Source organism: Balaenoptera physalus (genome assembly GCF_965194825.1).
Source record: "Balaenoptera physalus genome assembly, chromosome: 11".
NCBI lineage: Eukaryota > Metazoa > Chordata > Mammalia > Artiodactyla > Balaenopteridae > Balaenoptera > Balaenoptera physalus.
In genome coordinates this window covers 43116210-43134885 of record NC_138896.1, presented here as the reverse complement: position 1 = coordinate 43134885, position 18676 = coordinate 43116210, and the positions used below count along the sequence as shown (strand labels likewise).

The 18676-nt window shown below is 34.6% G+C and overlaps 1 protein-coding gene across 1 annotated transcript in view; it reads right to left on the bottom strand.

Moving 5' to 3' along the window:
- The window catches only part of HCRTR2 (hypocretin receptor 2), a 44445-nt gene extending 31207 nt beyond the window's left edge, over positions 1 to 13238 (bottom strand). The window contains exon 1 of the mRNA XM_082414386.1: positions 1346 to 13238. Coding sequence (XP_082270512.1) covers positions 1346 to 1495 — 150 coding nt within the window. The 5' untranslated portion in view covers positions 1496 to 13238. The remainder of the gene's footprint in view (positions 1 to 1345) is intronic.
- Positions 13239 to 18676: the final 5438 nt, after the last annotated feature.

Genomic DNA, 18676 nt, shown 5'->3' with positions numbered 1-18676 from the left:
TTTTGCAAATATTTTCTCCCAGTCTGTGCCTTGCCTTCGCATTCTCTTTACATTGACTTTTGCAGAGCAGAAGTTTTTAATTTTAATGAATTCAGCTTATCAGTGATTTATTTGAAGCATCAGGCTTTTGGTGTTATATATAAAAAGTCATCAAAACACCCCAGGTCATCTAGGTTTCCTTCTATGGTATCTTCTGGGAGTTTCATAGTTTTGCATTTTACATTTAGATCAATGATCCATTCTGAGTCCATTTTTCTGAAGAGTGTAAGGTCTGTATCTAGATTCAATTGTTCTAACTGCCCCAACTTGTCATTATCAGGAACATATTGTCATTTCCTCCAAATATTATGAAACCAACTGGGAGCCTGGATGGAATAAATACCGGGGGGTGGAGGGTGGTCAAGGGAACCAGTAGGGAGTGGCCACCATTTCACTCACTATCCAGTTGCTAAAGGAAATCCGTGTCTTTTAGAACTGTGGCTCTGGACACCAGCTTGGGAAAATTTTTAAAGATTTTAGAGCTATCAGAATATCAATCAGAAAATTATTCTCTGGAAGTGTTTGTTCTTCATTTCTTGTAGAGAAACTAGTTATAGCAAAGCTGTTTTCAGAAATGAACAATAAAACATCTAATTCTGATGACCATGACTGATGTTTACTGAGAACATACTATGTTTTTATAAGGTCATCATCTTCTAGAGAGTAATCCCTATGCCAAGTGGTTCATATAAATTATCTAAGTAAACTAATCCAACCACCATAGGAGATAGCTATAATTAAAATTTTTAATCTTTTAAAATAAGTGAATCTCAAAGAGCTTACATATTTAGCTCAATAGCATACAATCAGTGAATGGCAGAATAAAGATTCCAAAGATTCTCTACCAGATTCCTGGTAGTTTAATTCAAAACCTGCACTAAAACCTGTTCCCTGTACTGCTTTGATCATATAGCTCTTGATTTCTCAGTACTAAATGAGACTACTTATACAAACAGACAGTCCTCAATTACTTGGACTGGGAAAGGCTGAATCATTAATTTGTTCAAGTTCCTTATTTTATAATCAGAAAATTAGAGACCAAAAAGGTAAAAGGTTTGTGTAGGATTTATTGATGACTTGAGAATTCTGACACTTTATTTTTACCCAGAACTTACCTTGTTTACCTGGTATTACTTTCCTTAAGTCTCTGGTATTACTTTCCTTAAGTTTACCAGTTCCTTAAGCAAGTATATTTCTCTCTTAGCTCACTAGGTAATTTACCAAGGGGCCATGACTATAATTGAAAATGACTATACTTTTTCAGTAGTTTCTGAGTTTGAACACCAAAAGTGTGAATAACAATTACCTGTAAATAAGGAATCACTTTACAGAGGTTTTGTCCAAAGAACCAGGTCTCAGTGATGTCCACTACTAAAGTGGCTGGAAGGCAGGTGATGGTCACGAGCACATCAGCCAGAGAAAGGTTGACGATGAAGTAATTGGTCACCGTCCTCATGTGGTGGTTCTTCCACACGGCCACACAAACTAATTTGGAAAGAAAAAGGAATAGTAACTGTTATGGACTGAATGATTGTGCTCCCCAGAAATTCATATGTTAAGATCCTGACCCCGCCCTAAAGAAGATGTGGTACATATATACAATGGAATATTACTCAGCCATAAAAAATACTGAAATAATGCCATTTCCAACAACATGGATGCAACTAGAGATTATCAAATTAAATGAAGTAAGTCAGAAAGAGAAAGACAAATACCAAATGATATCAGTTATATGTGGAATCTAAAATATGACACAAATGAAGCTATCTACAAAACAGAAACAGACTCATAGACATAGAGAACAGACTTGTGGTTACCAAAGCGGGTGACATGGGAAGGAATGGACTGGGAGTTTGGGGTTAGCAGATGCAAAGTATTATATATAGAATGGATAAACAACAAGATCCTACTGTATAGCACAGGGAACTATATTCAATATCCTGTAATAAACCATAACAGAAAAGAATATAAAAAGAGAATGTATATATATGTATAACTTAATCATTTTGTTGTATTACAGTAATTAACACAACATTGTAAATCAATTATACCTCAATAAAATAGAAAGATCCTCACCCCCCAATGTGATGGTATTAGGAGGTGAGCCTTTGGGAAATGATTTGGTCATGAGAGTGGAGCCCTCATGAAGGATATTATGTCCTTATAAAAGGAACTCCACAGAGATCTTTTGCCCCTTCCACCATGTGAGGATACAGCAAAAAAGCTGCTGTTTATGAACCAGGAAATGGACTCTGACCACTGAATCTGCCACAGTCATGATCTTGGACTTCTCAGGCTCCAGAACTGTGAGAAAAAAACTTCTGTTTTGTATTAGCCACTCAGTTCATGGTACTCGGTTACAGCAGGCTGGACAGACTAAGACAGTAACTAAACAAAGAAAATAACTATTGATGAGGGAACACCATCAAGCTAATTGGTACCCCTGCAAATCCACAAATAAATATTGCCAAGGGAGATAATTTAAGGCTGTCCTGTGTTTTCACCAAAAGGGTCAATATGTGTGAATGCTGACTATATGCTTAAAATCAGTTCATTTACCTTGCAAGACATTTTTCAATGGATCATAAGGCTGTGTTTATTTTTACTCGATTTTGAATTTCATTTTCCAGGAGTTAAAGAACAATCTTTGATTTATCCTTCTACTCCTTCAGTGGTCAGCAAATACTCAAGAAATATTTACTGAGTTGAGATGAATTAGGAGTTTGCTAGCTTTCAATGAACTGCAATGTTTGCCTCATCCATGACGTTGACCCCTACCTGCTCCCAAATTCTGCCTTTGGGACGTTTAAGAGATGAAGAGGCTAAAAGACAAAGTCGACAAAAAAAGTCCTTACTATTGCCTTATACTGAAGTGGATGGCTCATATCCTTAGGTCGTTTAACTTCAATGACAATCCCAAGGGAATTTATCATTACCAATGTTTTATACATTATAATGTCAGTGAGACACAGGAACTTGTTGAGGACAAATGGCTCATAAAACACAGAACCACAGTTACAACCGGCTTATCCACCAAGTGAAGAGCTGGTCTTTCCACCACACTGGCTACCTTCTTTTGTGAAAATGAAGGAGTTTTAAAAAAAGCACATATAAATTCTAGAAACTCAATCTCTCTCCTTTCTATTACTCTTGATGGCCTCTAAACATCAGCTCAGATGAAACATACTTTCTCAGCCAAGCCTTCCTCCTTTTCCTTCAGTGTATCCCCCTGTGTAAAAGTTGTGCTATCTCATTCAGCTTCTCTTTATGGAAAAAACACATAGTTCTTTGATTCTCTGTCCTACCTCTGATGTATCCAAAGGTTACATAATCACTGGTTTCAGAATTATATAGGTGTAAGCACTGCTACCCACATCTATTGATGGGTTTGCTTCACTGAAAGGAACTGTGAATTTACCTGGGGTATCATTACCCTGTCAGAGCTGTCACTTATGCACCGAAATGATGCAGTGATTAGTAACCTTATGCAGTGAAGAAATAAAAGCACATTTGTTAAATTTAAGTCACTGAGTGAGGATTCCTTTTTGACAGTTATGTACCAGTTTATTATGATTTTCATAGGCTGAAAAATGCTTTTACTAGCTCCTGAATCTGAAATTACCCTCAGTCACGAACAGATGCCAATTTAATGAAATACCTGAATTTCTGAGGATTTAATTGTGAAAACTTCGCATCTTCCTTTAACTCCAGCACACAAGTAACAAAAACTCAAGTGAGCTTTATTAGGGTAAATCATAGTCTTTATTATCTGAAAATGCTGCTGCTGAATCATTTATTTCTCAGAAACGCTTGAAACGCTCACACACACACACACACGCAAACCCATCTTAGCAGTCGACTAACACATTATCACGGCTTGTTATGAGAAAATTGACAAAAAATATCACACTTCTGATACTTGGTCAATAAATGGTCCAAATGGTGCAATTTGGGATCTAGAAAAGAAAACAAGACTTAAAAAATGCAATCCATTCTAGTTTGACTCCCAATTCTCCCTATTTTGGAGGTGAGGAACGGCAGTGATGGGAGGATAGTGTTAATGAATGATGTCTAAGCAATGCGAGAACAAGTAGGTTCTCAACCAAACTTCTATAGTATTTACTACGTGCCATGTCCTATTCTAAGCAACTTAAATTATTAATCTTCATAATAACACTATGAAATGATTACTGTTAATATCCCTGTCTAACATGTGGAAAACTGAGGCTCGGGTGGTTATGGAACCTACCTAAGGATGAATAGCTGGTAAATGCCGAGCTTAGATTTAATCTTATAAACTATGCATGCCATTCTATTATATACCAGCATCTATCGTTGAAGCAGAAGGTGGAAGGCAGCTGCCAGCCTTTCTTTGGCAGGACTTTAACATACATTCATAAAATTCTGGACTTGGAGATCATTCAGTCTAACTTGATGCATAAATCAACTCTGCAGTATTCCTGATTCATTCTACTTGCATATTTTTAATAGTAGGGAATTTACGACTTGCTTAAGCCCTCGACTACATTTTGTGCTGACTTTACCTACCAGCAAGTTCTTGTTCATGTTGAGTTGATATCTGTTTCCCTTTCAGTTCCATTCATGGGTTCTTTATTCTTTCCTGGAACCCAAGGAATAAACCTTATCTATTTTTTTCTGCATTGTACCTGTATTAGATCCCCAGGGCTGCTTTAACAGAGTACCATAGGTTGGGTGTTTTAAAGCAAAATAAACTTATTGTCCCACAGTTCTGGAGACCAGAAGTCCAAAATCAACGTGTCAGGAGGGCCAAGCTGCCTCTGAAACCTGTAGAGAAATCCTTCCTTGCCTCTCTCGCAGCTTCTGGTGGTTTGCTGGCTATCGTGGCCTTCCCTAGGGTGCAGCTCTGTAACTCCAGTCTCTCTCTCCATCATCATATGGTGTTCTCCTGCCTCTCTGTATTCACATGGCATCTTCTTATAAGGACACCAGTCATATTAGATTAGTGGCCCACTCTACTCCAGTATGACTCATTTTAACTCAACTAATCATATCTGCAATGAACTTATTTCCAAATAAGGTCACATTCTGATATTCGGGAGATTAGCACTTTCACATATTTTTGGGGAGACACAATTCAACTCATAATAGTCTGTCCTTTGGCCCCTAAAAATTTGTGTTCTTCCCACATGCAAAATACAATTCACTCCATCTCAACGGTCCCCAAATTCTTAACCCATTTCAACATCAACTCTAAATCCCAAATCTCACCTAATATTATCTAAGTCAAGAATGGGTGAGATTTGGGGTATAGACCTTCCCAGGGCAAAACTCCTCTCCATCTATGAACCAGTGAAACCTAGAAAACAAGTTATCTACTTCCAAAATGCCATCTTGGGATAAGGATAGGGTGATATTCCCATTCTAAAATGGAGAAATCGGAAGAAAAAGCGCGTCACCAGTCTAAAGCAAGTTTTCAAGTCAGCAGGGCAAAGTTCATTAAATTTTAAGGCTTAAGAATAATTCTCTGTGGCTTGATGCTCTGTTCTTCTAGCTCAACCTATAACAGTAGCCATTCAGATATTTAAAGACCACAACTATGACCATTCCCCAAGCCTCTGCTTACCGAGGCTAAATATCTCCAGAACCCTCATGTGCAATGCACGGTTTCACATCTCACATCACCCTGATCCCTTTATTCTGAGCACACTACAGATGATCAGTGATGGCTCTAAATGAGCTATCTGCAACTGCACACATGTTTCCAGCTATAGTCTAACCAGGACAGAAAAGAACAGGGTGACTGCTTTCGTTAATATTTCTCTACTAAGACAGCCTGAGATCTTGTTAGCTTTCTTAATAGCCAAGTCACATTTTTTTAGATCATACATGTATACAATTACTAGAAATTGGTTCCCTCGTGTAGATGTTTCTTTACCTCTAAATCTTAGGGAGAAAAAAAGAGAGGGAAAAATTAATATTCTAAAAAACATTATTGGGATAATGGGAGAAGTTTGAATTTGGACTTTATGTTAAGTAATATTACCGTGCCATTTACAATATCTTAAGTATGGTGTTTACATTATGTACATTCAAAATACTAAAGATTATGACTATGCCTGTTCCCCAAGACTTTGTTTCTCTGGGTTAAACATTGGCAGACCCTTCCTACATAATAGCAGGATTACCTCTCTCATGACCCTGGTCTCTTTATTGTGAAAATGCTGCAGATTACCAGCAGATATCTCTGAGCTAGCTATCCAGAACTGAGCACACATCTTCAGGTGCATATCTCCTCAGTTTGGGTTGAATAAATATCCATTAGTTTATTCATTTCCCCATTCAAAATATTAAAGATATAAGGGAAACAAACTTCTTCTGGTAGCATATCAAAATTATGCAGTTAAATTCATCATCTTTTCTTATATTCTCTTCCTGGACTTTATATCTCCCTGAAATATAACATTCTTCCTTTTTCTCCCCGATAACTTATGTTTAAAATCCCTCAGATATCTCTTACCTCTATAATTGTCTTTCTATTCCTTTTGCAAATACCTGGTCAGATTGTGGTAATAATTAGCTAGGATGTCGCAACTACCTCCTAATAATTGGTCCTGCTCCGTGCCTCTCTTTACTCCTATCCATTTTATCCAGTGATACCATTCATTCCAGTTATATTAACTCTTTCATTTCAACAGGAGTCTCTCCTTTTCTTCAGAATTAAGTACAAAATCCTCAGGTGGCCACGCAGTTCTCGTTGAACTTTCCCTCTATGTCTTGCAATGCTGCCCATAAAATACTCAGAGCTGCAGGATAAGTTTGATATCTCACTTTATAGCAAACATTCCATGCCAGGCGATTGCTAATGCCATTCCTCCTTTTGGAAATGGCCACACTCCATTTCAATCCTCTTTTCAACTAATTAAATCCTACCCCCCCAAAACAAACAAACAAACAAAAAAGCAAAAAACAAACCAATCAAACAAAAAAAATTGGTTTCGTGAAATTTCTCTTAATTAGCCTAACTCAACATGACTTCTTTCTTTTTTAAAACCATATTACACCATAAAAAAGAATGAAATAATGCCATTTGCAGCAACATAGATGGACCTAGAGATTATCATACTATGTGAAGTAAGTCAGACAAAGACAAATATCATATTATATCACTTATATATGGAATCTAATACAAAATGATATAAATGAACTTATTTTAAAAAACAGAAACAGACTCACAGACTTAGAGAATGAACTAATGGTTACCAGCAGGGAAGGGTGACAGGGAGGGATAGATTGGGATTAACACATACACACTACTATATACAAAATAGTTAAACAACAAGACCTCTGTATAGCACAGGGAACTCTACTCAATATTCCGTAATAACCTACACACACACACACGTATATATAACTGATTCACTTTGCTGTACACCTGAAACTAACATGACATTTTAAATCAACTATACTCCAATAAAATTTTTTTTTAAAAGGAAAAAAATGTTTAAAACAGGGGGAAAAAAACACATTACATGTTGTACCTTTCCTCATCATGAATCACATTCTAAAATTATTATGGACTGTTATGGGTATTTGTATTTTTTTTCTTATTTTCCTACTGGTTCAAAGGCTCTTTTTCATTTTGAGATGGGCTTTTCCTTTCTCTTACTCTTCTTGGTTTTGAAAGCTTTTCTCCCAACACAAACACTGCCTAAAACTTACTTTGCAATAAATAAATATTCATAACATTGATTTGTTCATCCACTTGTAGCGTGTTGGTGCCTTTGGTATTGTACATTTACCCATGAGGTTCTTTAAAAGAAGAGAAAAAACCCAGAGGCTGAATGGAGCATTTATTTTCCTCATTCCTTTTGAGTAAGGCCTGACATTTGACAGAGAACTTGGCTGCCTGCCAGTTATTTTCTTGGCTCTCAATTCCCCATATACTGCCTTCTGATGAGCCTTGGCAGGATGTGAGACATGAACTTGGTACTATTTTTGAAATCGGTTCTCTGAATTATCATGATCCACCAATGTTAAAGTTAGTTTGTGGTTAGTCTGCACTTACAAGTCTGCCTGCATTAATCAGGAACAAGTGAGGAATGGTTGTTCACATGGGGGTGAAAGGTGATGCCAGAAGGCAGGGATGCAGATTGAATGAAAATCCACCTTGAACACAGATTTTTTGAAAAAAAAGACTTCTGAGATACAGAGGTGCCAAGAAGATAAAAGTCCATTTAGTCCTTCCTCTTTCACCCCTCATTTGGTTCATCATCTCTTCATCTGTAAGAATCTGATGATGTATAGCTCCCATCTTTGCTCTGCAGGACCAACAGATGGAACCCGACTCCAGCTGTATGACAGCATCTGTAGTCTGTGATGCAGAGAGGGATTTAAAACATAATATAGAGATACAGTCTTTAAAAGTAACCTGTTATTGGATGTGCCAAAGATTAAACTGACTTTCAAATAAGAAAATAAAATATTGGTACAATAAAACCCTTTGCAACTTCAATCTGTACTTATGATAAACTGGCTTTTGTTTTAGTATCTAACACACTGCATATGGACAAAGTGAATTTCTCTCTCAAATCAATCCTTGCACTTGGAAAAATTTAAACTAAGATGATATCCTGTTAATCTGTTGGTGAGATTGCATCTTTTATTAAACATACACTTAGGTCTTAAAATGTCAACTAATAATTGATATTATAATATCAAGAAGAGTCTGTGCATGGTATATAATTAGCATGTTACTGAACATCTTGAAACATCTGTACTAAATATATCAAATTATTTTAATCATTTTCACATTTATTTAATTTTTCAACATTAAAACAAGATATAGGTGTTAAGTGGCATAAGCCAGATACAAAAGGACAATGATTATAAAATTCCATTTATATGAAGTACTTAGAGTAGCCAAATCCCTTAAGACAGAAAGAAGAATGTGTTTGCCAGGGTCTGGGGGGAGGGGAGAATGGGCTATAATTGCTCAAGAGGAAAGAATTTTAGTTTTGCAAGATGAAAACTGTTACAGAGATATATAGCGCTGATGGTTGTACAACAATGTGAATGTACTTACTGCCAATGAATTGTAAACTTAAGAATGGTTAAAGTGGTAAATTTTAAATTGTGTATACTTTATCACAATTTAAAAAAACACTTTCCATGAAAAAAGGAGCTATAAAATGGGAAACAAAATTTTTGACCCAACAATAAAGTTCCTCAAAATTCCTAAATACAGAATGAAAATTCCAGGGGATGATCTTAATTGCTCATTTTATGATTTTTAAAAAACTCATGAACAGCTAAAATAATGAAAGAAAACACAATTATTCGGATATACCTCAGTTCTAATGGTAGTGTTAAAGACAACCAACACATGATTTTTTTAATATATAATTTAAATTATTTCTTTGTGAAATCAAAGTGTTGTTTGTAGTAGGTTGTGATATTGTAATTTAGATAGTGTCTTAAATGATTATGCAATGTCTTGATTGTTCTTTATTTAATGTACATATGTATGTATACAGATATGCAAGATGATAATTTCTTGATTGTTATTTGTTATATTACCCATATAAAACATGTCAGAAAACAACTTTAAAAAATACTGTAGTTCCACCTTTTGCCACAAAGTGTCAGTAAAAGACTTTGAAAGTGCTTACCCTGTCACTTAAGAGGTGAGTTTTAATCATTAATGAATTGTAATATTCTTTATAACGTATAAGTAAATACACTTGTTTCAAGTGGGATATTCTAGACCAAAAAGAATCCTTAAGAAAGGACAAATTTGGCTAACATCTTTTAAATTATATACAAATGAATGAGTCAAGATGAAATACAACTATTTTTCTAAATGAAAAACAGCAAAAAAGCCATTGAATACACATAGAAAGTATCCTCTATTTAACTCTTGTGAGGAATCTATCTTGAAAGCAGGAAAGGATTCATCCAGAATCATTACAGTGTGTAGATTTAACACATAGGAAAATTGACTATTGGTGTGGTCCTCAAAGGGTAAAACAAACTCTCCATGAAATCCCCAGGTATTTTCGTTTTTCTCATCTTCATTGCACCTCACTTCCTTGGCCCCCCTTATTGTTACTTTTGCTTCCTTCTTTTCCTGGGAAAATACACCAATAATTCCTGACTCAGTCTCCCATCTCCACCCACACATCTTGGCAAGGTTGTCTACAAATCTCTCTGTCTGTGCTCAGAAGAGCAGCAGGCAAAGATGCCACTACTTTTCGTGCACATCTGACAGATGGGACACTGTCAAGAAACACTTCAGTGCTGTGAAATGAACCCCCCGCCCCAAAGGTTATATAATATTAAGAGAAAGAAAACTTTAGAAAAGTTATTATAGAAGCACAAACAACAATGTTCTGAATGCATTTCAGTTTTTGTTTCCTTAAGAAAATATAAAAGTCTACAGTCTGCCAAAAACTTTCTCATTGGCACCTGCTCATTATTTTAACATAGGCAGGAATTCTCATGCTGATACCAATGAGGTAGTATGGGGAATAATTACGATACCACAATTAATAAATCATCTGGGAAGGGATTTTGAAAGACAGGGTCTTCACACAGGCACAAATATACCTGGAGAAACTGCATAGAAGAAGGTTATAAAACAGAAACGCAAGGGAGATGGTGATTCATAGGAATCAAGTCCAAAGGAAATTCTTCAGAAAGGAGAGTGGGAAGGTAGGCTTGACTTCTGCTGTCTGTGAGAGGCAGAGGAGGGCTCAACCACAAATGGTACCAAGGTTCTGAATGGGATCTGCCAGAGACCAGAGCATCACTGATGTTAATAGGTTTCCCCAGGCCCTTGAGGCTGGCCTTTGCGGAAGGTGAGGAGGGAGGAAGTCTCCACAGTCTTAGCATCTGCAGTTCTATTAGTGGCTACATCTAGTAGGCATCAAAGGAATTTTTCTGGGGTGGGGGGAGTATAAACTTCTTGGTTACGCATGTCTTTTTACTCTTTACAGGTAAATCACTATGAATGTTTGTTCCCAGTGCAGCCTCTCAAAATTCCATCTGGATCTCTATCCTGTTCTCAGAGCTCTTTAGGGACATATGGTCAATCTTTGTCTTGGCCCTTTTGCTTTAATTAGCACATATAAGTGACCTATCCCTACCCTGGCACTTGACTTCTGTTTATCATACTGCCTGCAATGAACTTAATTTTTTGGCTTCCTTTGTAGGACTATTTTCCCTCTTTCACTCCATGTATATCGTCAATCCTCCTGTCTTTTTCTTCCATGTTCTTTTCTTCTTTGTTATTATCTACTCTCACAACTTCAATTTTCATCTCTAGGAGACTAATTTCCAAAGTTATAACTCTAGTTCTTGGTTCGGTCTTGCTTTCCATAACAAAATTTCAAACTACATTTTTTTCATCTTTTATATATTTTGTCTTTAATTCACACTCAACTCATGATTATAAAATGTATGCATACCAAGTTAGAGCATTTTGACATTGTCCTGAAGATTAGAGAGAATCACTGAAAGATTTTAAGCAAGGGAGTGACAAGACCCTGTTTCTATTTTGCAAAGATGACTTGGGAGAATGTGGAAATTATATATGCTCTTAAACTGGAAGCAGGGGAGCCAGTTTTGAGACTTTTTAGAACTCCAAGGAAATAAGGTGAGGACAAAAGAATGGGGAAAAATGAATGAATTCCAGAAATAATAATGAAGTTGAAATACGAAACTGTGGTGAGTGATTAGATATGAAGATGAGGAAGGTAAGAAGAACTGAGGATGATTACCAGGTACATTGCTTGGCAGGTGAGGAGAAGATCCTATTGCTCACTGAGTTATGAAATAAAGGAGAATGAGGTGGCTTCATTTGGAAATAGGGATAGAAGATGAGAAATTCCATTTTGTATATGTGAGTTTGAAACACTTGTGAGTTACCTCACTGTCAGTATCCATTTGGCATTTGGATTTATACATCTATATTTCAGGAGATATATTTCAGTTACAGGTACATATTTGGGATTCATTGGAATAGCCATAGTGTTTAAAGCCAGTTGAGTGGATAAGATCAAGCAGGGATAGATTAGAGTAAGAAGGGAATGACCTAAGTCATTTCCAGAGAACTGTGCAATTTCAGCCAAATAGTCTTGGTTGGCAAATATCCAAAGGTGTCAATTTTCTCTGAAGTACTAAATATTATAGTACTGAATGGTACATTGGTTTTACTATTAGAAAATAGTATACAATTCTGGTTATGACAGATAAGCTTGTTGCAGAGCAAACCTCCCACCCAAAACAACCATGGAGTAGTTGGAGTGTCACACATGTCTTTGCAACATTGGAAAGCTTATGAGGGAGTGAGGACTTGAAGGGCCAGTATTCTGGAGAAAAGGAAAGAAGACAGATGTTCACTGACATGCAGCACCTCTTTTCTTCTCAAAGCTTTTGGCAGTTTGCAAGCACCAACTAAGGGCTGAGAGTAAAAAGTAACAGCCAATAATATGAGAAGTTGAGCAGGAACTTGAACAGTCTTGTTGAACAGAGGGCAGCCATTCAATCAACCTGAGGTGAACAACCCTGGCTTTCAGCGGCAACACCAAAGAGCAAACTCTAGCAGAAATAAGCCTGAAGGAGACATGCTCTCCTAAAGGATGAAGCCCAGCTCCAAATATCTTCACTTACTGACTGGATAGAGGTTTTCTGTCTCAATACTAACTGCCTGCCAAAGAAAAAGCAAATTCTCTGTGGAAGAATATACATTATCTACAGCATCAAATGATTTCACCCAAAGTTTTCATATGAAATGTCACTCATTCAATAGAAAAGTCATCAGGCGGATACAAAGGCAACACCAAAAGGCCAAAGCCTATAGGAAAAGAAAAGAAAAGAATAAAGCTTTCAGAAATGTTAAAATAATTGGATTAAAAAGTTCAAGAAATTATGTGATATATGTAGACTATTAATGAATAATTGAAAAAATGTTTAAGGGGAAACTGTAGACCTCAAAAATGTTTTAACTGGAAACACAACAATGGATTCAGTAGAAGATTAGATGGATAGAGTCAACCAGTAGAACTATCCAAACTAATAGAAAAGTATTCAAACTAAACAATACAGAGAAAAAAAATTGAAAATGCAGAAAATAATATGAATAATACATGCTTTAAATACTAAAATACATGTAATTGGATTCTCAATATGTGAGAAGAGAAGTAAAATGAAACAGAAACAATATTAAAAATATACTAGCCAAGGAGAGATGTTATCTGATCATTTTTTTAAACTAATTAAAAACCAAAGGTAGAGTCCTGTGACATATCACTAGCGACTTCTTTCCAGATTAACATTAGTAATTAATCAATATTACATATATCTTATTATTCAACCTTTTAGCAATTACTTAAAAGATGAAATAGAAAGGCATATTTGTTAAACTTGAAGATAGCACATAACTGAGAGATATAGTTAATATTTTGGGTTCCACATGACTCAAAAGTTCTTGCCAGGCCACAGCAATGGGGGAAATATAATATGAGATATCACAAGAATAAATGTAACCTTGCATTTAAGATCAAAAGCTGTTTCAGGTACATTACATTTTACCAGGAAAAAAATAAAACTAATTAAAGGCAACTATACACATATATCTGAAGTGTCACAAATCTCAACCAGGATAAATATAAGAGAAAACTACACACTGTTATATTTTAATAAAGCTTCTGAAAACCAGTAACAAAGAGAAAAATCTTAATTCAGACAAAAAGTGTATCACCATCAAAGCATAATACTGGGATTGACAGCTGAATTTTCAAAAGAAAAAAAATCTAAAGTATAACAGAATGTCATTTTCATGCTGAGAGTAAGAACAATTTAGCATTGTAGAGTCAATGAAAACATACCTGATAAATGAAGATGAAATAAAGTCCTTTTCAGACAAACAGAAGCTGAGAGAATTTGTCAACAACATTCTCAAACCAGAGAAAAACGAAAGGGAGTTAGACAGAAAGAAAATGATCAGTTGGAAGTACAGAAATGAAGAGAGGAATGAAGAATAATGGAAATTATAAATATGTGAATAAATATCAATTATAAATGGCTAAATAAAATATAAACATCATCATCATCATGTTTTGTGAGGTTTAAATAACTGTAGCAGAAAGGAATCAGTGGTAAACAGAGTTAAGGCAGTGTTCCAAGTTTATTTCAGTGTTCAGGAAGTGTTAAAAATAATAATTTATCAATATATTAAAATGCATTATCAATGACATATGTATTCATTGCTAGGGAAATCTCTAAAAGAATAACAAGTGAATATGTAACAAGCTAAAGAGGAAATAAATAATAATTTTAAAAGGTAAAAGGCAAGAAAAAAATTGAACAAGGGGAACAAAAAGAAAGCAAATGAGATGATAGGTATAAACACAAATATACCAAGAATTACATTAAATACAAAGGAACCTAAAACTTCAATTAAAAGACAAAGGTTATTGGACAGGATTCAAAAAAAGACTCAATCATATACTTCTTTAACAAGCAACATACTTTTAATAAAATGACACAACAAAATAGAAAATGCAAGATGCAAATATTAATTTAAAGAATGATGGTGTAGCTAAATTAATTTTGGACTGAATTTTAAAGAAATTTAAAAATTTTAAATTTAAAATTTGGACAAGATGTTGAGGCAAGAAGCATTACTAGAACTAAAGAGGGAAATTTTATAATGATGAAAGGATCAATTCACTAGGGAGATATAACAATTCTAATACCGCAGCCTCAACAATATACGAAGCAAAAGATGATACAACCAAAGAGTGAATCATAGAAGGATATTATAATAGATCTTTCTAAGTAACTAATAGAGTAAACAGACAACAAAATCCATTTCAGATTTATGTAATTAACAAACTTTACTTAATATATTTATAGATCTTAATCTATATCTATCTGGAATATTATACCCCAAATTGAAGAGTACACATTATTTCAGAGTATTCATAGTACTTGGACAAAAATTTACCATATTCTGGAATATAAGTAAATCCCAACAAACTTTAGAGTATGGAAATCACAATGGATTTTTTAAAATTAATTTTTGTTGGAGTATAGTTGATGTACAATGTTGTGTTAGTTTCTGCTGTAGAGCAAAGTGAATCAGTTATACATATATACACTCTTTTATAAATTCTGTTCCCATATACATAATGGATATTTTAACTGAACTTGGTAGAATTAAGCAAAAATTCAACAAAAATATTGGGAAAACCCCACAAATGTCTGAATTTTAGGTAATGCACTCCTAAATAACTCATGATATGTAAGCTAAATTACAATACAAATTAAATTATTTTCAACTGAATGATAGTTAAATACAAACTATCGAAAACTATCCCCAAAAAAAACTATCAAAATGAAGCTAAAGATTTGCTCAAAAAATATGAATAATCTTAAATGAATCTACTGGAAAACAAAAACTGAAAATCAGTAGTATAATTATTTACCTCAAAAACTTTAAAAAAGGAACAAAAATTAAAGCATTAAAACTAGAGGAGGTAGAAAGAAATAAAGGATAGAAATAATGAATTAAAGAAGAATATGCAAGAGCTAGAACCAAAAAGCCAAAATTTGGTTTTTCGTGAAACTAGTAAAATTATTAACTTCATAGTCAGATAAATCAACAACAGAGAAGTCACAAATATTGGAATCAGAAATAAAATTGGAACTTTACCCACATCTTTTTTTTACTTTTGTTTTTAATTGGGGTATAGTTGTTTTACAATGTTGTGTTAGTTTCTACTATACAGCAAGGTGAAGCAGAGTTTACTCACATCTGATGAACATTAAAGTATAGAGAATATAAGAAAAATGTATGTCATTAAATTAAAAATTTAAACGAAGTAGACAATTTCCCTAAAAATACAGCTCAACACAGCTGATACAAGAAAAAGAAAATCTGAGGTGCTTTATATCAATTTAAAAAGTTGAATCTATAATTGGAAAATATTTTTCCACAAAGAAAACTCCAAGTCCATATGGCTTCTCTGAAGAATTCTTCTGAACATTAAAGAAAGACAACTTTTTTCAAAATAACCTATAGAATTAAAGCAAAGTGCACACTTCCCAATCTTTTATGCAGACAGCAAAAGTGTTGATACAAGAGACCTGAAAAGGATATTTCCTGATCTAAAGAACTCTTGAAAATAAATGCTAAAAGCTTAACATATGGTCACCTTATTTTTGATAAAGGAGGCAAGAATATACAATGAAGAAAAGACAGGCTCTTCAATAAGTGGTGCTGGGAAAATTGGACAGATACATGTAAAAGAATGAAATTAGAACACTCCCTAAAACCATACACAAAAATAAACTCAAAATGGATTAAAGACCTAAATGTAAGGCCAGACACTATCAAACTCTTAGAGGAAAACATAGGCAGAACAGTCTATGACATAAATCACAGCAAGATCCTTTTTGACCCACCTCCTAGAGAAATGGAAATGAAAACAAAAATAAACAAATGGACCTAATGAAACTTAAAAGCTTTTGCACAGCAAAGGAAAACATAAACAAGATGAAAAGACAACCCTCAGTATGGGAGAAAATATTTGCAAATGAAGCAACTGACAAAGGATTAATCTCCAAAATTTACAAGCACTTCATGCAGCTCAATGTCAAAACAACAAACAACCCAATCCAAAAATGGGCAGAAGAGCTAAATAGACATTTATCCAAAGAAGATATACATATTGCCAACAAATACATGAAAGGATGCTCAACATCACTAATCATTAGAGAAATGTAAATCAAAACCACAATGCGGTATCACCTCACACCAGTCAGAATGGCCATCATCAAAAAATCTACAAACAATAAATGCTGGAGAGGGTGTGGAGAAGAGGGAACCCTCTTGCACTGTTGGTGGGAATGTAAATTGATACAGCCACTATGGAGAACAGTATGGAGATTCCTTAAAAAACTAAAAATAGAACTACCATACAACCCAGCAATCCCACTACTGGGCATATACCCTGAGAAAACCATAATTCAAAAAGCTACATGTACCACAATGTTCATTACAGCTCTATGTACAATAGCCAGGACATCAAAGCAACCTAAGTGTCCATCGACAGATGAATGGATCAAGAAGATGTGGCACATATATACAATGGAATATTACTCAGTCATAAAAAGAAACGAAATTGAGTTATTTGTAGTGAGTTGGATGGACCTAGAGTCTGTCATACAGACTGAAGTTAAGTCAGAAAGAGAAAAACAAATACATATGCTAACATATATATATGGAATCTAAAAAAAAAAAAAAAAATGGTTCTGAAGAACCTAGGGACAGGACAGGAATAAAGATGCAGATGTAGAGAATGGACTTTAGGACATGGGGAGAGGGAAGGGTAAGCTGGGATGAAGTGAAAGAGTGGCATGGACTTATATATACTACCAAATGTAAAATAGATAGCTAGTGGGAAGCAGCTGCATAGCACAGGAAGATCAGCTTGGTGCTTTGTGACCACCTAGAGGGGTGGGATAGGGAGGGTGGGAGGGAGATGCAAGAGGGAGGAGTTATGGGGATATATGTGTATGTATAGCTGATTCACTTTGTTATAAAGCAGAAACTAACACACCATTGCAAAGCAATTATACTCCAATAAAGATTTTAATAAAAAAAAAAAAAAGAAAAGAAATGCTAAAGCCTTAAGCAAGACATCAGCAAAACAAATCTAGAGGTATGTATAATAAGAAAAATCCATCCATCATTACCAACTAGGAGCTTGTTTCAGGAATATAAATTAGGTTTAACATGCAGAAATCACTCAATGTAATTCTCAATATTAACAGAAAAATCCATAAATTCTATATGTTCTCTCAATAAATGGAGGAAAACCATTTGCTATAATTCAGCATCCACTAATACGTTTGTAGCACACCAGGAATAGAAGATCTCTTCTTTAGTCTGAGAAATACTAGCAATAAAAAATTTCACTAATTCTCATAGTCTCTCACCCAAAGATCGGAAATGACTAAACGATTCCTCCCAATGTCCATTTCTATTCAGCATCGTGCTGGAGCCAGTGCAATAAAGTAATAAAAAGAAATAAAAGTCATAGAGGTTAGAAAGAATGCAGTTAAACCTATTACTATTCATAGAGGGCATAATTTTGTAAGTAAAAGTGTGGGAAAATCTCCAGATAAATTATTTATCTTACTAAATGAATTCATCACATTTGCTGGTAGTACACGCTATACAAAGTATACAAAATCAATATACAAAAATAACAACACAACATAGAAATCAATTTTTTCCTATAAACAAAAAATAAATAACTAGAAAATGCAATTTTAAAAGATACTATTTATAAAAGCATCAAAAATATTGAATATCTAGGAAAATTTTAACAAGAGATGCATATAACTTCTCCATAGAAAATCATAAAATATGGAAATATTGAAAAATAATCTAAATAAATGGAAGGATAAACCATATTCATAGAAGAATGAGTATTATAAAGATGTGAATTTTCTCTAAAATTGTTGTATGTATTCTATGCATTCCCAATCAAAATCTCAGCATTGTTTTGGTGAAGACTGACAAGCTGATTTTAAAATTTATATGAAAATGCAATGGGCCCCAAATAGCCAAGATGATATTGAAGAA